General features: G+C 58.0%; 1 protein-coding gene across 4 annotated transcripts in view; it reads right to left on the minus strand.

The window, feature by feature from the left end:
* The window catches only part of AGAP3 (ArfGAP with GTPase domain, ankyrin repeat and PH domain 3), a 111,883-nt gene that overhangs the window by 10,408 nt on the left and 81,374 nt on the right, over window positions 1-20,101 (minus strand). For all 4 annotated transcript variants that reach the window (XR_010028685.1, XM_063163157.1, XM_063163068.1 and 1 more), the window contains exons 12-13: window positions 11,045-11,218; window positions 6,370-6,531 (exon numbers count right to left, since the gene is read on the minus strand). Coding sequence is in view for 3 of the 4 variants with exons in the window: in XM_063163157.1 (XP_063019227.1) it covers window positions 6,370-6,531; window positions 11,045-11,218 (336 nt within the window). In the remaining variant the exon portion in view is untranslated. The remainder of the gene's footprint in view (window positions 1-6,369; window positions 6,532-11,044; window positions 11,219-20,101) is intronic.

Genomic DNA, 20,101 nt, shown 5'->3' on the forward strand with positions numbered 1-20,101 from the left:
TACGAAGCAGCTCTATGAGGACAGAGGACGGAGCAGTGTCCCTCTGGTCTGCATCAAGTGCAGCAGGACTGCGCTCCCAGCATTTGGACATGGCACAGCAATTCCCTCTCTACACAGGGCACTGGGGAGAGCTCCCCCACGCCAGCCCAAAGGCCCAGGGCAGCACTTTCTTCCCTCGTGGGAAGGGAGAGTTCAGCACAGGGGATGGCAGGAGCATCTCCATCCCAGCACACCAGGCAAAGAGCCTTCCATGCCAGACAGCTTCCCAGCAGGCTCCTTCCTGAGCAGATGGGAGCAGGACAGTGCAGGACACCTTCCCTGCAACCCGACAGATCCAGCAGAGAGGAACAGGATTCCACTCAACATCAGCAACACAGCAAGCAGAGCTGCCACTGAGCCCCACTCCTGAAGCAGAAATTTCCTCTGTCACCTCTGCTCTTCACCATCTCCCCGTCACATCCAGCCTCTCCCTGCATGCCGTCCTTCTCCCACTCCCACCCCTTCTCCCGCTTTGCGCTGGCATAGCAGAAGTGCCTCCAGATTCCCTGGAGGGAGGGGACGCAGGGAGGGGTGGGGGCACGCCTCCAGCATGTGGGGCACACGGCAGGAACCAGGGCAGGTCCTGTCAGACATGCAGGGAGACGCTGGCCCGCAGCTCTGCTCTCTGGATGCCAAGCCTGTGGAAGGGTCCTGGAGCAGGGCAGCCGGCAGCCCCTGGCCTCGGGTGCTTGTTTGCAAGCTGTGACTGTACCATATCATTATGAGGTGTTTGGGATATCAACAAATTAGCAGGCGTCTGGGAAGAGAAGGATGCAGCACCATTCGTAAATGTCAGCTCGCTACCTCCTCATTTTGCAGATCATTAAACCCAATATTCCCAACCTGTATTAGTGCGACAGGGACAGGCCCTCGGCGGGGACAGGCGCCGGGAGCGCGCAGCAGGAGCAGCGCCGTGCAGAGCCCCCAGGGCCCGGAGTGCCCCGGGGATGGCGTGGGGCTGGGGGCGGCAGCAGCGGGGACGCGAGCGCGGAGGGGCACACTGAGCTGGGCCAGGAGCATACGGTGGGGTCACAAACGTGTGCGGGGAGGGACAGGGTGTCAGGAGGAGCAGGTGCTCCAAGGGACACCACAGGCGCACAGGGGTGTGCAGGGGGTCACGCAAGGGTCCAACAGTGTCGTTTCTGTGTACGTGGCAGGGAGGATGCAATGTGGGGTGCAGTGTGTGCACAGGGGGCACAGGCCTGGGGGTGGCTGAAGGGCCGGGGATGTGTGCAGGTGTCAGGGAGGCAGGTCACAGGAGGGAGGGCACAGACAGCATGGGCTTCATGGTGTGAGCAGTGGCTTGTGGCAGGGTCAGGGTGTGCACTGAGGGTCCCTCATAGGGGTAACGGAGCTGTGTAAGGTCCCCAGGAACCACAGACTGAAGGGGTGGGACCTGATGGAGACAGGGGACCAGATGAACCACAGAATGCCCAGCACAGGCTGCCTCCCTCCCGCCAGGACTGAGTAGGGAGCTTCAAGGTCCGTAATGAGCTGGAGTGACTTGTTAGCACTGAATTAAGAGGCTTGGTGGAAGGAAGCGCGGGTGACAAAGCTGTGTGGGGCCGGCGGGAGCTGAGCGATAGCAGCTGGAATCCCCAGCAATCTGGTGAGCACGGCTCAGCCTCACACTCCTGCCTTGCCACGATGGGCCTCGACAGCCCCTGACAGTTGGCATTAATCACGCACATCGCCCCAACACAACTCTTTACTGGCCATCAATTTCCTGTGGGTTTTAAAACTAAAAAACAAAGACAAAACCGCGTCGTTTGGCCGCCACTGAGAAGCACATTAAGGGGCTGTCAGCTTCTCGCCATGCACCCTGCATCACTCTTTAAGCACATGAGAAGTTCATTATCCCCGGAGCTCTGGCAGCCATGGGGAGAGTGGAGCAGGGAGCGTCGCAAAGGTGCCGCTGCCCTCAGCCGTGTCTGCTGGCTCTTGGGCCCTCCCGGGAGCACCAACAGGGGGCCAGCGTCCAGGCAAACAGGAGAGGGGCTGCAGGGGGCTGTGGGCTGCTCCACGCCAGGACAGGGCACTCCTGGCCACAGAGCCGTGCTGGGCTCTGATAAGAGCAGACTTTCCCAATGGTCCTTGCAGGACGACACTGCACCTACACCAGGGGATGAGCATCTCCGTCCCCTGACAGCCTGACACGCGTTTGCCAGCCTGTGGGTGCTCCCTGACAGCCCGAGCTGCACTCCCCAGCTCGGTGACATCTCCAGCAGCCCAATCCCACGCCTGCCATAGTTTGCGGATGCTCCCTGGCAGCCTGACACAGAGCTCTCTTTAACATGAGCCCATGTAAAAAAGCAACAGCTCGTTTGATTTATGATACTTCAGAACAACTAAGATTCAATTGCTCTGCACGTCCCTGGCTCTGATTACCTCCTAAATGAGATAAACTGATGGCAATTTATCCCCAGACCTCACCAACTTTCCCAGGATGCTAACCTGAGCTGCTCGTGCCTCGCTCCCGGCATGGGGCGGGGGGAGGCAGGTGCAGGCAGCCCGAGCACAGCCCAACCCTGCTCCCTCCATAGCCCCGGGGCTGCTGCTGCCCAGGGACCGCAGGGACGCTGTCACCGAGGCCGAGCCTGACACCCTGCCTGGCCCCTGCAGCTCCCGGAGAGTGGGGAGTTTGGGGGTGTCCCTCCGCAGCACTCCCCACACCAATACAGCCACACTGAGTGAGCTAACAGAAAGCAGGGCTGCTCACTGGGCTGTCCCCACGCTCCTGCCAGGACACTGAACCCTCCACAGAGGGACGAGCACCACGAGGGGACAGCAGCTCAGCCACACGGGATGGCAGCTCTGCCACAGGGCCCAACAGCCCGCTCCTGGCACAGCAATTTCACACTTTCACCATGCTGACTATGCAGAAGCAAAAACCTCAAATTACCCTGCTCTGAAAAAAACTGCCATAACTGTTCAAAGCAGCTAAAAAAGATTCAAGGGAGTATCAGTCATACTTATGGACACCAGTCCACGACACAATCCACTGGCCATGCCCATGGTGTGGGGCAATGCTCAGCCCAGGGTTCACAGCTGGACCATTCAGACATTGGTTCAGCATCTCCTCATGCTTGTTGCCAGGCTCTGATTGGCATGCAGGACAGTGACCCATCATGGGTGGCACCTGAACACCAGTCCCAGAGTCACTCACTCCTCTGCCTTTGCCCTGCTGGTCTTGCTGATGAGCTACCACAGTGTCCAGAGCTGCATCAGATCTTGGAACAGTCCCGGAGTTCAGAGCAGGAGAGAGACCAACCACATCAATCCCAAAGGCACCAGGGCACGAGCTGTGCAGCAGGCACGTGGCAGGGGGGAACGGAAAGGATGTGTGACCCAGCTCCATAATTCATACTGAGCACAGGGATGCACATGGTCCTCTCTTGAGGATGTCCCCCTCATGCCAAAATGGGGCACACAGCTCATTGCTGCTGGCACTGGCCAAAAGCAAGCTGGGAAGCTCAAAGTGCAGCAACAGTGGCTGCTCCCGTGGACTTAGAGCATGGTTCTGCTGGCACAGACGCTGCCCACAGCAGCAGGTCCTGTTGATGCAGGGCAAACTGGGAGCACGACAGAACTGACCCAGCCTCTGGAGCTCCAATTTTGCAATTGGATCAATTTTCCAATATACTGTTAAAAAAGAAATGTGAGTTCAGTTTGTCAATAGCTGACCAGAAGCCAGACACCCACCCTGCAGCAGCCCATGGCAGCACTGTGGCCCAGCACAGGTCTAGGAGCAGCTGGTTGTGCCAGCTCTGCCCCAGCAGCACTGAGTGGGTAGGGGCTGCACCCACTCCCCTCTGGAGAAGGACACAGGGGCCTGGACAGCCTGGCTTCACACTGGAGACATGGAGGATGGGCTGCCTGTGTGCCTGTGGGTTGTGCTGTGCTGTGCTGCGCTCCCCTCACTCTGCCATGGTGCTTGCACTGCTCCTTCCACTGCAGCACTGGAGGATGGGCTGCCTGTGTGCCTGTGGGTCACGGGTGCCCCCTCTGCTGTGCTGTGCTCTCTTGCCCTCCCGTGGTGCTCACTCCCTTCCACTGCAGCACTGGAGGATGGGCTGCCTGTGTGCCTGTGGGTCACGGGTGCCCCCTCAGCCCCAGAGCGGCTCAGCCGCCTGCTGCCAGCACGGTGGCACCAGCAGCACTGCAGAGCACACACTGGGGGCTCCTCCTGCTCCCAGTACTGGTGCCAGAGGTTCTGGCAGCACGAGGATCCACAGCGTGCAAGGTCTGTGCAGTGACGGATGAAGTTTGGCAACTGACACTGGTAAATGAAGTTCTGTGTTGAAAAATGCCCAGGAATGCACACTGTAGGAAAAAGTTACATTGCTAAAACACCTGATAGGGCTCTAAATTAACTATATAAACCTGAGACACTTCAGGTAAGACAGACCTCTGCCCAGCTCACCACCACAGCCAAGGACCAGTGCAGGAAACAACAAAAATACTCTGATGCACTCATGCTTGCCCCATGTCTCCACCCCCATCACTCCACCTTCCAGGGATGCTGCCAAAGCAGGAAGGACAGAAAGAGCGACCATGTGTCTGAAGAAATATGCCTGTGAGATGATGGAAAACCTGGGATTGCTCAAAGACTCCTGTCCTGGGCACACAGGAAGGGTGACAGCCCTCTAGCCTGTGCATCTGGGAGCAGAGGGCTGGGAATTCTGCCAAGCACGCATGTGTTGTTCAAAAGGAACTAATCAAATGTTAAGACTTCAAGCAGTGGTTAGTCCGTGTTACTGCTTCATAAAAGTGTTCCCACATTCAATTCCCTTTTCCACTAGGAAATGGCATCCCATTCTGTGTAAGGTCAGGTCCCAGCCTCTGCACCTCCCACACTCCATCAGCTGAGCGGCCGCAGGACCAGAGCTCCTCTGCAAGCACTGACACACCAGTCCTGTGCTTCCTGGCCTTTGCTGTGCTCAGCTGAGAGCCCTCATGTCCACATCACAAACCCAATCATCACAAAGGACAGCTTTGGACCTCCTTTACAACTTCCTTGGCATTTCATTTACAGGGCAGGACACACTACTTCAGCACATGCTTTCTCAGTCTCACGTGTGGGGGTGCAAAACCATGCCCTCCTTCACTGCCCCACTATTCATACAAAGAATGAGCCTCTCCTCTTGCCCAGCATTGGGCTGAGAACTGCAAACCAATCTGGGCAGGGCAACAGTGGGTCTGAGGAGGTGACACACACACAGAGCCAAGAACAAAGTGCAAATACAGGCAACGCTTCTTGCTATCCATGGGACACCAGCTTGACAGACTCAAACGATGCTCAAGGTTTCTCAATCCACCACCACAGAGGGGAAGCCTGTCTTAGACTTGTGCATTTCAGATGCAGACAACTACAACAGTGAAAAAACCCAGCAGAGCTGCCCAACTCTGCACATCATCAGACGATGATCCCAAGAACAACAACTTGAGCTGCTCTGCTGTGGGACACCTGGCTGCTGGACTGCAGGCAGGCCGGTGATTTGGAGCAAGGTGCCAGGACAGCTGCAGCACCTTCAGGTACAGACTAACATTTCCTGGATTGCTTTGCATCAATTGTTAGCTTCAAACACTTGTACTGAAACTTCCTTCCCTGTGAATTATATCTTTACTTTGGTTCACTGCAGAAGCTTATTTAGTGCTGTGGGACAGGATGACCAAGAATAAAGTCACATCTCACTTTTCCAGCAGCTATATCATGATGCAGGCTTTAGAGAACAGGACTGCCAGGCTCATCTCCACCTGGACAAATCTGGGGTCTTCCCCATGCCTTGCAGCCTCCCTGTCAAGCTTTGGGTCTCTCTTCAGCAAGCACAGACACCAGAATTTCCCAACACAAACCCCATCAGTTCTCTGAACATTGGGAAAGCAATGCACATGCCTTCAGGGGTCCCCTGAAGCAGACCAGCTCTTCCAAAAGACCCTTGGCTTGAGGCAGGTGCCCAGCACAGGTCTTCTAAATTATGAAAGTCTGGACAATATACAAGTCAATGGAATTAGGTCCTTGCAGTGGGAAGTGTCTGAGAGCACACCTTAACCATATGGTGTACTCTCAGGTCTGCTGCTACAGTTAGCAATTGTAATTACCAGTGACTGTCTGAGCACACAGAGGCATGATGGTGGTTGTGCAGGACATGTGGGAAACGGAGGGAAAGGCAGATCAGAGAGGCCGGTAGCCCAAGCTGCTGGGACAAGGAGTGCTCTGAGCCCCAGGTCACCGCTGAGCCCTGCATGACGAGCACCCCAAGCCCCAGGCCCCAGAGAGCACCCAGGACCCTGTGAGCAGCAGAGCTGCCCCAGGCAGACCCTTCCTACCTTCTGCTGCCGTGCTGGGGCCATCCAGCCGAGTTGTCCCTGTGCTCTTTTTCCGGCGATGCTTTTTCCTGTTGGCATGTGGTGACGGAGGCGGCTCCAGCTTTGGGCTGGCAGCACTGGAAATGTTTGGGCTGGAGCTGAGGGAGTCGGCAGTACCGTTAGCTGGGGAGAGAAATAAGGCAAGTCATGCACATGGGACAGTGACACTCCTCTCCCAGAGACACCAAAGCGCTCTGGAGCCAGCCCTGGTACTTGGCTGGCTCGACCCCCACAACCCCATGAGACAGGGCAGGACATGCAAAGCCCCATGGCACAGGGCCACTCCCACACCCGCTGCAGCTGAGGGCTGGCAGATCCCACAGGGGCAGCCAGGCTGGACCCCCTTGGCACTGGGATCCATGCAGAACGATCCCACAGGGGCAGCCCCAGCACCCGCGCAGCCGGACACGTGCAGCAGCACCCCTGCAGCAGCACCCCTGCAGCAGCACCCCTGCAGCAGCCCGGGGTCCCCAGCGTGTGCCCCTGGGGAAGCAGTGCCCTCGGGCAGTGCCCTCACGGGGCTGGGAGGCGTTCTGGGCAGGGACAGCCCAGGAGGTGGTGTGGCTCTCGGGGCAGAGCCGGGCCCCAGGGCCCGTGCACAAGCCCTGCCCTCCCAGCACTGCTCTGCCAGACGAGGTGACTGGGGCTGCCACGCTCAGGAACCTGAGCGTGATGGGCTCAATAGGCTTCCGATACGGAGCTGAAGAAGCTGCATCCCCAGCAGCAACGCACCAAATTTATCCTCAATCATACTGTTCCTTACAATTAATAGCAGAATTAGAAACAATCAGGGAGCTGCCTAATTACTGTCAATTAGAGTGCGCTAATCAAGCTCCGATCACACACACACACGCTGCCGCTGCACTCACCATTAAATGTCAAATTTCATTAGAGACCAGCAACAAAATCAAAAGCCTGACATTCAATTTCAGCAGCACACACAGCGCAGGCTTCCAATCAGCATAAAAATGCAGACTCCGGGGAAGGCAACGAGGCGCAGGAGTCCTCGCTGCACTGTTAACCCTCTCCTAAATCCACTCCTGCCTCTCCAGTGTCCACCCAGCCCAGGGCACAGATGGCAGCTCCACGCCCAGGACCCCTGCCCTAGGCAGCTTGCTGTGCCCTCTGCCACAGCCCAGTGTCCCCCAGCAAGTCCTGACTTCCCATTTCCCCGTTGTGTGGCACCTGGAGTTAAGAAAGGAACCACAGCACTGCACAAGGGCAGCAGCTCCAGCAGTGGGATGGCAGGGACCTGCCAAGCCCTTCTCCCACCCCAGCCCATCCTCTGCTCCCTTGGCTCATCCTGGTTTGCTCAGACTGGTTTTTGGGGCTTGGTGGTCTTGACAAACACCAGAAGTGGGGTGGAGAGAGGCGCAGAGGGTCAGAGGCAGCAGCTGCCCCAGCAGGGACCGAGGTGCAGCTGGTGTCCCCTCACACAGCTCAGAGAGGCCGCAGCCTTGGAGCCCTCCCAGCTCTGCTTTCTCCTCACTGACACACACCAGTAGGGTGTTTCTGCTGCTATTTATCCATGGGGAAATAGTGCACCCTTGACAATTAAGACAGATAAATCTAATAAAATCAGACTCCAGTTTTCTAAATATAAATTACTGATCCTGCTACAGGACTGTGCTTGGAGCAGGTGTGAAGCACCTTCAGCTCCCAGCCATATGTCACAGGGGACCTGAACTTTCTCGTGGCGCTACCATGCCACACGTGGTGCCTCCATCCTCCCTCTGCTGCCCAGCTGCTCACCAGGATGCTCCCCGGGCCCAATCCCACACCTCTGGCACCCTGCCCCGCTCCCGGCTCAGTGACAGGGTTGCACATTTCTGCACTCCTCTCCTGTGGCCTGCTGAGAGCCTGGCAGCTCCTGAGGGAACCTCACCCACGTCCCTGCTCTTACTGCCCAGCAGCCAGCACAGAGCTGGGCACTTGCAGGGCCCCATGGGATGGGGACAGGGTGGCAATGGCGTGGGGGCAGCACACGGAACACACTCTCTCTGTTAGATCAGGCATTGCTCACTCTGTCCTTCCCCAGGAGGGCAACTGAACCCCTCTGACCCACCCAAGGGCTTCCAGAGCCCCAGGTCACCAAGGGAACCTCTCACAGGCACACCTGGGATCTGCTGGGCCCTTCTCCAAAGCAGTCAGCCTTAGGGGGGCCCTGGGACCCCACAGGTGGGCTGCAGAGCTCCCACACAAGGGACAGATATAGAATGTGCTGGAGCACGTTCGTATGACTGCCTGGCCCCATCCCACTGCTCCTCCATGTACTCTCCAGGGCACAACCAGAGCAGGCAGCCTGTCCCCAGGAGCTGGGATGGCACCTACAGCCTTGCCATGTGCCCAACATCAGCTCTGAGCGCAGGAAAGCTCCTCACCTGCCCTGCCATGCGGAATGGAAGCACAGCAGAGAGCCTGGCCCTGGCAGAGCTGGGTTCAGCTGTGGGCAGGGCAGCCTCCCCCAGCTCAGCTCAGCTCCTCCATGGAGGGAGGGCTGGCTGCTCAGCTCAGCTCAGCCATGTGGGAAGCACTGCCCCCAGCAAGTGCCCCCTCCCTTAGCACACTGAGAGCCCAGTTCTGCCAGCTGTGCTGTGGGGACAGAACAGGGACGGGGAATGCCTGGGGATCCTGTGCTGTGGGGACACAGAGCAGCTGGCCCGGTGCCCAGTCTGTGCAGCACTGACAGGGCTTGGGTGGTGGCCCCTGAGAGGGGGTGAGCCGCCACCAGCAGGCAGGACAACAGTGAGCATGGGGATGACACCCCATCCCTCCAGGTCACTGGCAAGAGCAGCAGCACAGAATCACAGAATGGTTTGGGTGGAAAAGGACCAAAGCTCACCCAGTGCCACCATGGCAGGGACACCTTCCACTGCCTCAGGCTGCTCCAAGCCCTGTCCAACCTGGCCTGGGACACTGCCAGGGATCCAGGGGCAGCCACAGCTGCTCTGGGCACCCTGCTGCTTCACCACCCTCTCAATAAAACATCTCTTCCTCATATGTAGCCTAAACTCACCCACTTTCAGTTTAAAAACATTATTCCTTTTCCTGCTACAACAGACCATGCAGATCAGCTCTCATCTCAGTCTTCAGTTACTGTGCACGGAAGAGGCAGATAGATCCAGGTGCTGTGAGCACAGACAGCTCCTCCATGGGCAGGAACAGAAGGACAGGGGACAGAGGGACGGGGGCAGAAGGACAGGTGGCAGTGAGATGGGGGACAGAGGGATGGGGGCATGGGCTGGCTTGCTGTCCTGCGCCATCCAGGGCAGAGCAGGGCAGGGCAGAGCAACACGCAGCACGGCCACACCAGCCCCCAGCTCTGCAGGGGGAGGAAGGCTGAGACGTGCCAGGCAGCTCCGGGTGCAGGAGGGAACTGGGGCAAGGAGCTGCTCTCCAGAGGGCTCACGGCACAAAACTGTGCCAAGGCAGTGCCCCGTGCGGCGCTGCATGAGCGCACCGGAGCTGCTGCTGCTGCTGCCGAGCACGCCGGGCACGGAGCTCCCGCATGGCCGGGCCGGGCTGGGCGCCGCCTGGGGGGACCCTGCCCAGCCTGGGGACCCTGCCCAGGCCAGGACAAGCACCAGCCGTGCCCAGCCCGGGACCGTTCCCAGCCCGGACAAGCCCCAGCCGTGCGCGGCCCTCGCAGCGCTGCCTCCGGCCGGCCCTGTCCGAGGCCGGGCTGCGGCACATCCCGCTCAGCGCTGCGCCCTTCCGCTCCCCGCGCCCGCGCTGCCCCATCAGCAGTAACAGTCTGATTAATTCGCTTCCAGCAGGGAGCTGATGGGGCCAATGATGGAGCCGCTGCATCAGGCGCGCTGAAATTGATAGTTTTTCACAGTTACAAATGAGGAGCCTCCTCAGCTGCAAATGGCGCCCGCACAGTCGGACTCCGGTAATGATCATAAAGAGGCTCCTTTAAACTGCGAAAGCCCCTGGGAGCGGGCGGGGGGGCGGCTGCCGCGCTAATGAGAACTACAAGGGGCGAGCAGGCATGGAAATGGCTCCTCCACTCTTGATGTGCATTTAACTGCTTTTTTAGTGCGGCGGCAGAGCCAGGAACGAAGGAGTGATGAATGCAGCACAAAAGCATTTATTTTCCAATTCGGCAAAGTGGCTACGTTGGGAAATGTATGAATTATTTTAATTCACTCAACTGTCCTGAAACATCACTGAGAGCGAGTGAGCGTGGGGGGAGGGGGTGGGCCGTGCTCGGTGTGTGCTCCAGAGACAGGAATCACTCCTATTCCTTCAACTGCCCCGAAATGTGGGACAGGGGGGTGCCAGCAAGGTGCAGCGATGGGGGAAAGCAGCGGCACGTACACCAGCGCCCCAGCACGGAGCTCAGAGCAAGGTCAGAGCACAGGGCTCCAAGCCATCCTGCTGCAGAGCAGGGGCCCCTGACTGGAGCTTCTGCATGCCTTGCAGGACGGCTTCCTCCCCGGTGGGACACTGCCAGCTGACCCGCACCGAGGGGACAGCCCCAGCGAGGCCCGAGGCTGTGTCTGACACCCAGGAGCACACTGTGGGCTCACAGCCGCAGGGCAGAGCTCAGCCCGGCCCCACGGCCGCAGCGAGCTCTCCCCCGGCTGTGGCTGAGGGGACAAGGCCAGAAGGGGCTGGGGCAGCTACTCACAGGGGTTGGGGCAGCTGCCGGGGATGGCCACGGCCTCGTTCCACTGGTCGGCACTGGAGACAGAGTAGGAGCGCTGGTGCATCCCGTCCGGCTTGGAGCTGAAACCCACCAGGTTGATGCCGCTGATGGAGCGCTCCGAGTGCAGGGACGTGCTGCTGGTCGAGTGGGGAGCACCTGCAGGAGAGACACGAGCACGGACTGACTGACTGCTGCCTGGGAGCACGGACTGACAGACAGACTGACTGACTGACTGACTGACTGCTGCTCGGAAGCATGGACTGATAGACTGCTGCCCAGGAGCACGGACTGACTGACTGACTGACTGCTGCTTGGGACAGACTGCTGCCCATGAGCATGGACAGACTGACTGACTGACTGCTGCTTGGGACAGACTGCTGCCCATGAGCATGGACAGACTGACTGACTGACTGCTGCTTGGGACAGACTGCTGCCCACGAGCATGGACAGCCTGCTCCCTGGAGGCACTGGGGGAGAGAAGGCAAAGCTGTCCCGTACCTGATGTCACACTCCTCGGGTGGCTCCACACGGGGACAGGCTCTCCCTGGCTCTCCTCTCCCAAGGGGTGCTTGTGCATCACCCCAAAGGTGCTGATGGAAGAGCCCAGCACACCGCTCCTCCCAGAGGGAGCCCAGCTCAGTGGGCTGCAGTGCAGCACCCCGGCATGCACAGCTGGGATTCTGGCACACAGCTTCCCCACAGCTGGAACTCACAGTCATGATTTTCACTAGAGCCTCTGGCCCCTGGCAAACCCAAACCCAGCCCACAACCAGCGCAGCCACTTTCACCTCTCAGCTTTCCTGTGTGTCCCTGGCAGGAAATCCAGCCATGCTGGGGGCACTGGGAGAGAGTGTGAAATCACATGGAGGGTACCAAAGAAACCAGCAGATGTCTGTAAGGTGGGGGTGGCAGGTGGAAGCTCCTTTTCCCACAAGCTCAAAACTGCTGCATCTGAGCCCAGAAACCTGAAGCCCCAAGAGAGGAGTGATTTTGGGACTAGAGACTGTCACAGAGGACAAGATCACTCAGTGAGGCAAAATGGGTCAAGTGTTCCTGGATTACAGGAATACCCAAAATGCCCAGAATAGCAAACAAATGGTTCTGAAGTGAGCACACAGCCTCCCTCCCGTTCAGTGTGCAGGCAATGTGCCCCAGAGGACACTTGCCCGAGGGACCCCTCTGCACCTGCCCAGCACCAGCCCCCTCCCAGCTCCCCTCAGGCCATTCTGCTCCAGCCCCTGCACAGCCAGTGCTCTGGGAGCTCAGGGCTGAGAGAACGGGCCCTGGCCCTGCTACAAAGCTCCCGCTCCTCCCTCCCTGCCCCGAGGCACCGACACTGAGCTGGGACTCTCAGGGCAGCCCACCTGGCCATGGCCCAGGGCAGGGCATGAACAGCTCCAGGTGCTGCACACCCACAGCTCCTGCAGCCAGCATGAGGCTGGGCTGTGAGGAACCACTGGTCTGATGGGGCTGCTGCAAGTGGGAGCCTTCCAGGGAAGCAGAGGAACACCTGTGGGAGCAGGTCCTCAGTGGGAGCAGCCAGGACAGCTCACCTGCCTTCCTGTGGGAAACCACATGCACTTGGCTCCCATGGATCCCAGCATGGCTGAGGTGGAAGGGAACCCTGGCATCATCCTGTACGGCCTGGGTCAAGCAGAGCCCCCAGAGCCAGTGGCCCCGGACTGTTTCTGATGGGTGTGGAGCATCTCTAAGGAGGGAGATGCCATAACCTTCCTGGGCAACCTATCCCTGTGCTGTGCCACCCTCTACCAAGAGCAGAGCCCCACAGAACCCCACGTGAAGCCCCAGAGCTCATACATAAATGTATTTTCTGTCCTTACGGTTTCCATGAAAACCCAAGTGCTGCTATTTAGATATGTAGCATTGCCAGGGCTGCCAAGTGTCTGACAGGACAGCTCAAGAGTCCAAACACCCCTGGAAAGGCAAGTGCTGAAAGGAGGGGTGATGTGGCCACCAGCCCTGCACCAGGCATGGCTGCCACCCACCGTCACCAACACCATCACCATCATCATCACCACCACTCCTTCATCACAGCACGGCATGTACCTCCCACCCTCCTCTTCCCCGTGCTCATCCTGCACCAAAATGCACAGCCCTGCACGGCTCCCCTGTGAGCCCCCCTGCAGCCCCCACCTGCCAGCAGTGCTGATGGAGGTCGTGCTGGGACACGTCTCCCTGCACCTGAGCTGCCAGGACCCTGCAGTGGCCTGCACCCTGTGCTCCCCAAGCTGCCAGGACCCTGCACCCCAACGTGCCAGCCCTGTGGCCTGCACCCTGTGCTCCCCAGCCTGCAGGACCCTCCTGGCAGAGCCCCTCCATGCTGCCTGCCTCCAGCCCGGCTGCTGCATGTTCCCCCTCCCTCCCTCCCCTTGTTCAGCGCCACAGAAACACGTGTAAAACCATGACACTGACTTTGCCTCTAATTAGCCCTTAATTTACAAGACACACTCGGAAGGGTAATTAGCTGGCGCTCCGCTCCTGACTGCTGCATCCATCTCCTCTCTGCCTCCTCGTGGGAGGGAGCCTGCTGCTGCTGAGGCAGGGACAACGCTGCTCTCCTGGGATGGGATCAGCTCGGGCCTGGCAATGGGGCTGGGATGGGATAACGGGATGGGATGGGATAACGGGGTGGGATGGGACAGGATGGGATGGGATGGGACAGGATGGGATGGGATGGGATGGGAGGGGATAACGGGATGGGATGGGATGGGATGGGATGGGATGGGACAGGATGGGATGGGATGGGATGGGATGGGATGGGATGGGATGGGAGGGGGTAACGGGATGGGATGGGATGGGATGGGATGGGATGGGAGGGGATAACGGGATGGGATGGGATGGGATGGGATGGGATGGGATGGGATGGGATGGGATGGGATGGGACAGGATGGGATGGGATGGGATGGGATAACGGGATGGGACAGGATGGGATGGGATGGGATGGGATAACGGGATGGGATGGGATGGGTTGGGATAACGGGATGGGATGGGATGGGATGGGATGGGATGGGATAACGGGATGGGATGGGATGGGATGGGATGGGATGGGATAACGGGATGGGATGGGATAACGGGGTGGGATGGGATGCTCAGAGCTCAGACAATGTCTGCCAGCACCAAGCCCCAAGTGCCCCCAGCCCTGGTTACGGCCACAGCCATGGAGCAGAGGAAGGTGAAGAAGGGAGAGCAGAACCAGAGGGCCTGGAAGAAGCTTGCCCTGCAGAGGGGAAAGTCCTGCAGGAGTCTGGGCAGTGCAGATGTGACCCCTGCTCCCTCCCCCAGCCAGGCCAGGAGCCCCAGCCCAGCAGGACATGCCCTTCCCTCACACTTCCGAGGAGCAGCACAGGCTGCCACGAATGCCAGGGTTCCATTTTGAAAGGAGCAGCTTCCACCAGCCCCTGCAGCCCCTGCAAGCTGCCTGGAGTCACCCAGCTTGGGGAGCTCCCTCTCAGCCCAGCCATGCTCGCTCACAGACCCTGTGCTGTGCAGCTCCTGCTTCTCCCAGGAGCTGCTGGGGGCTCCAGCAAGGCCAGAGCTCTGAGGGTTGCATCCCTTTGAGGTGACAGCCTGGCAGCTGTGGGTGTGCTCCCTGTGCATGGGGTGAGGGACAGGGGACATGCAAACCCCTCCTGCCTCTGGGCCAGCGCTGCAGGACTGAACCCCAAACTGCTGACAGCTCCCCAAGCCCCTCTCCCCGTCAGTCTCCTCGGGACCCCAAAAGAGACTCACATGGCTCCCTGTGCTCTCACATGGTGCCTTTTCAGTACAGCCCAGCTGACAACGTGGCACTGGATGGAAAATGACACAAAACCAGAATGGCATGACGTGTGGCAGCCCAAATGCTTTGGGGAAACACCTGGATCAGAGCAAACTGGGAATTCCTCATTAGGGTGAGGCTGCCCAGGGAACAGGATAAAGGGGAGTCAGCCAAAAGAGCACCACCAGTCAGGAAGGAGATAATTTGCAGAGTCACTTGAGGATCTTTTTAGGATCTCTTTAATATTTTCAAGAGCAATTTGGCAAATAAAACACAGGGTCCGGTGATATTTCCTGGTGACATTATGCTGGGTGCTGCTACCAGGCCCTTACAGTGTGGAGGAAACCAATTTTGGCACAGGGAAGGGGCTATGCTGAACTTTGAAGAGGCACCAGCTGGAGAGCCCTTCTGGGCTCCCCCCGGGCTCAGGGCCAAGCACAGGGCAGGTGTGTCCCCTGGAGTGCCAGGCTGCTCCCTCACAGGCAGAGGGACCCTGCTGCTGCTGCGCATGGGCAGGGAACTGTCACCGTGTGGCTCAGGGCGGCCACGGAGGAGCTCCAGGATGGGTGAGGCCACCCTGGCATGGAGCAGACCCTGTGTTCTCTGGCACTGCAGAGGCCAACAGCACAGTGCAGATTAATGCCATTAACTGCCTGCCAAGCGGTGTCCCAAGGAGTCATCAGTCACTCTGCCCCTCAGCCACTTGTTGCCAACCTGTCATCATCTATTCCCAATAAAACCAGGATTATTGTGAGTCACCTCAGCACGCTGGCTCCCTAGAGCCTGGCTGGAGCCTGCAGCTCAACAGGGCTCAGAGCCTCCCCAAAAGCTGCAGCAGCTCAGGACCCTGAGCAGGGCTGAACAAGCCCCAGCTGGTGGGACCCCTCCTCTCCCAAAAGCAGCAGGCCCTTGAAGGGATGTGAGAGCCAAGGCAGAGCTGCCTGCCTGTGAACCCTGCTGCTGGGCAGACACAGCTCAGCCCACGCCACGGAGCTGCAAGGTGACCGTCCTGGGAGCCCCTGTGGCTGCTGCTCCAGAGCCTGCCCAGAGCCAGGAGCTCTGCCAGGCTGGTTTCTAAACACAGCACTGCGTGCTGTCACCTGGACAGTGCTGTGCCCTCCCTCCTGAACAGCTTCCATGAGCCCAAACACCTGGGCTGGCTCCCAGCACCCAGGAGCCCCAGGAGGCAGAGGGGCCGTTTGAAAGACATCACCCTGGGCTCTCCCTGGGAGCTGGTCCCCGTGCTGAGCACCCACAGAGCTCCCAGGCGTGGGGGGGCACGTTCTGGGGTGACAGACGGACAGACAGACGGACAGACAGACAGACAGAGGTTATTTGGGTGACAGACAGACAGACAGGTGTTCTTTGGGTGACAGACAGACAGGTGTTGTTTGGGTGACAGACAGACAGACAGGTGTTCTTTGGGTGACAGACAGACAGGTGTTGTTTGGGTGACAGACAGACAGACAGGTGTTCTTTGGGTGACAGACAGACAGGTGTTGTTTGGGTGACAGACAGACAGACAGGTGTTGTTTGGGTGACAGACAGACAGGTGTTGTTTGGATGACAGACAGACAGACAGGTGTTCTTTGGGTGACAGACAGACAGGTGTTCTTTGGGTGACAGACGGACAGACAGACAGACAGACGGACAGACAGGTGTTCTTTGGGTGACAGACAGACAGATGGACAGACAGGTGTTCTTTGGGTGACAGACAGACAGGTGTTCTTTGGTGACAGACAGACAGACAGGTGTTCTTTGGTGACAGACAGACAGGTGTTGTTTGGGTGACAGACAGACAGGTGTTCTTTGGGTGACACACAGACAGACAGGTGTTGTTTGGGTGACAGACAGACAGGTGTCGTTTGGATGACAGACAGACAGACAGGTGTTCTTTGGTGACAGACGGACAGGGGTTGTTTGGGTGACAGACAGACAGGTGTCGTTTGGATGACAGACAGACAGACAGACAGACAGACAGATGTTCCTCCCCGCTCTGCCAACACCGAGCGTCTGTGTGGAATCCCTGATCCCAACCGGGGCTGGGGATTCCCAGCCCCGCTCCGTGGCAGGGCCATCAGGATGTGCCAGCTTGCCCACAGCAGGAGCCATTGCCCGCACTGGGCCTCGCAGATGCTCTGACACAGGAATCTCCCTCCTCTCTAGGGCTGCCCTTGCACAGCACGGCTCTGGACATCTGCACATGCCAAGTGGGTGAGCGACACCCCAGCCCCTAGCAGAGCTGACTGGTGTGGGTACAAGCCAGCAGGACAGGAAACTCTGCTCGGTGCCAGTGTGTGAGGGACAGCTGAGAGCCCGGGCTGGCAGTGCCAGCAGCACGGGCAGGGCTGGCCAGGGCACCCCAGCTCCCCAGGCAGAGCTCCAGACACACAGGATGAGCCAATGCCTCTGCAGCCAACACACCAATGCACCTCTGGTTTAGAGGGTGACCGAACCCCGTGCAGCCCTAGAGGGCCCAACAACGGGGGAGCCTGGCACTGGGCACCGCAGTGACGCTGCCCCCAAACGCTGTACTGAGAGCACTGAGCGCCAGCCCGGGCACTGCTCAGCTCCTGTGCCTGTGTCCAGCCTGGGCCCTGCCCCAAGCCCCACACTGGGCACCCCAGCCCACGAGGAGCAGCTCCACGGGCAGGGCAGGGGAGCTCTGCAGGGAGAGGCAGCTCCTGGAACAGCAGTGGCACACCTGGAGCAGGGAGCAGCCACAGCACAGGTGTGCCCCTCTGCCACTCCTGCCTCAGCAGTGACGGATCTGCCACAAAATCTGAGCCTGACTTGAATGCTGCCCGCGCCACTGATGCTGGGTAAGGGTTCCAGTGGTTAATTGCCTTCACTGCTGAAATCTGGGCCTCATTTCTGGCCCGAGTTGTGTTCCTTCTGCCACTGTTACTGCATCCTGGTACATTTTATCTGATAAAAAGCTCTCTCACCAAATTTCTGTTCCAATACAGGTATTTACAGGTGGTGTTGAAATTACCGCTTAACCTTTTCTCCGGCAAGTTAAATATACTGAGCTCATTGAACCTTCCTACAAGGTGATTCTGAGAGGAGTTCCTGGTTTTCACAGCCTTTCCTGTCCATCATTTTTAGTCTCATCCTGTGGACACGTAAATCCATTAACCTGAGCTCTGTGGAAGTCCTCTCCACCCCAAAACTCACTGTTACCATCCTCACCTTGACCACATCTTCTACAACTCCTGAATTAAATAATTCAGCCTTGCTGCTTCCAACATGTCCACATCTCCTACCTGCTGTTTAATTTGCTGCCTAATTACAGCTGGAATATGAAGAATTCATCATTCTGTGCTGAGATACATCATCTTGCCTCTTCCCAAACACCAATACCAGCGCTCATTGAACACTTTGCTTTTTTCCTTATCAACCATTGTATTATTCCCACACAGCAATGAAAGAAAGCTGGGGTTAGGATTCATGAGTTCCTAACACACTTGAAGAAAGCCCTTTCACTGTCTGTCCTGTTCTGCATCCCCCCGTGCAGCCACGGCAGTGCAGGCTCCTGTGCCAGCCCAGGTGGAAGGTGGGCTGGGGAATGAGCACCTGGGACTGGATCCATCACTTTAATCTGTGTGTTATATGGAAACTCCATGGAACACGAACAGCTGAGGATCAGAGACTCGGTGGGATACACGAGCAGTGACTGTTCTTGTGGCTCAGCCTGAACGCTGGATCACAGGGTGACCCAGCCCTGGGCAGAGATGAGTCTTTGGCATGGAATGGCGGTGAAGGAGACCAAGACAGAGAGCGCCAGGACACGGGAGCTGCCCTGTGCTCAGCACCTGGAGCAGGAGCTGAGACACAGGAGCTGAGTGTTTGCCAAGCAAAGCAGCTGTGAGAGTGATGGAAGAGAGGTTTTCCTCTGGGAGAAGGAACAGAAGTGAAGTGACAGGCTTGTGCAGAGGTCCCCAGAATGGGGCAGGCAGTGTTAGTGTCCCCATCAGCTGGGACACCCCTGTCCCCACAGAGGAAGAGACGGGGGCTGTCCCCAGCAGTTGTGCTGTGCTGGTGCTCTCACTTCATCAGTGACTGTTCCCCAATCCCCCATCACCACCATTTGTGCAATGCTGTTTAACCTCCTCCCTAGATGTGGTGGGCACAGAGTGTGATGTGGGCAGTGCGAGGCTGCCCCGAGAGCCCAGAGCCAATGGTGGCACAGTCCTGGTGTGGCTGCAGCCAGGGAATCTGGCATGCAAGGAGCTGGAGCACTTCCCATGAAGGCAGGAGGGTCACTTTGAGGGCTGCTCACAATTCATCACTGCTGGACCAGGAGCGCTGGCACAGGAGCCTCCACCACGGCTCCAGCTGGCTGTGCCAGGCCTCACCAGTGCCTCAGCCTCCTCTGCTGCAGCTTCCAGCTCCTGCTCAGCACCTACGCACTCCTTTATCAGGTTGCTGGTAATTTTATCACTTTTCAGACACACACACACAGACAGCTGCACAAACCACTGCAGCACCAGCAGCCAGCTCCTTCTCTTTGCTCCTTCCCCTTCTCACTATTGGGACAGAGAACAAACAGCTCATATCTCCTCTCCACCAAGACTGACATATTTTCAAGCAGTTCAACCTTCCTTTTAACTTTCTGGTATCCAGTAAAATATTCTCTAAAAACTCCTAATTACGCTTCACTTTTTACTTCCCTGTTTAAATTCCTTCTCCCAAAAGATCTGGCATGTAATTGCTTCCAGCTTGGTGAAATTGGCTCAGACACATTTTTGTGTGCATGTGTCTGTGCATGTGTTTAACGCTCTATTTGTGATGTGAATGTTACTTGCCTGAACAGCAGCACAATGCAGCCAAGTCACCTTTCCATAAGGCACTACTGAATTTAGTTTGGTGACTGGCTGCAGTGAGGATAACAGTGGTGTTGTCCCTGGGAGCTGCTCTGCTGTGTGGAACCAGCTTTCACAAAGTCCAGGGAAGCTTTAGTGCAACTTCATAAGGTCCCTCAGGGACTCTACTACGTTAATATCACTTACTCTCCAACACGTTACAAAGAATTATGTCAGAGAATCAAGGTGCTGGGAATGAGCAGCAGAAGCAGGTGGAGAAAGCAGGGTCTGTGTTCCAGATCACTCTGCTGCTCTGTGGCTGTGAAGAGAGGTGTCCTTACAAACCTGGAACGACAAGCTGCAGGAAATGTGCAAGGAACACAGTCTAACACACAGCCCAGAGCAGATCCCTGAGATCCCTGAGGTGGTGGTGGCGGGAGAGGGACAGGCAGCGCT

This window comes from Melospiza melodia, chromosome 1 (assembly GCF_035770615.1).
Source record: "Melospiza melodia melodia isolate bMelMel2 chromosome 1, bMelMel2.pri, whole genome shotgun sequence".
Taxonomy (NCBI): domain Eukaryota; kingdom Metazoa; phylum Chordata; class Aves; order Passeriformes; family Passerellidae; genus Melospiza; species Melospiza melodia.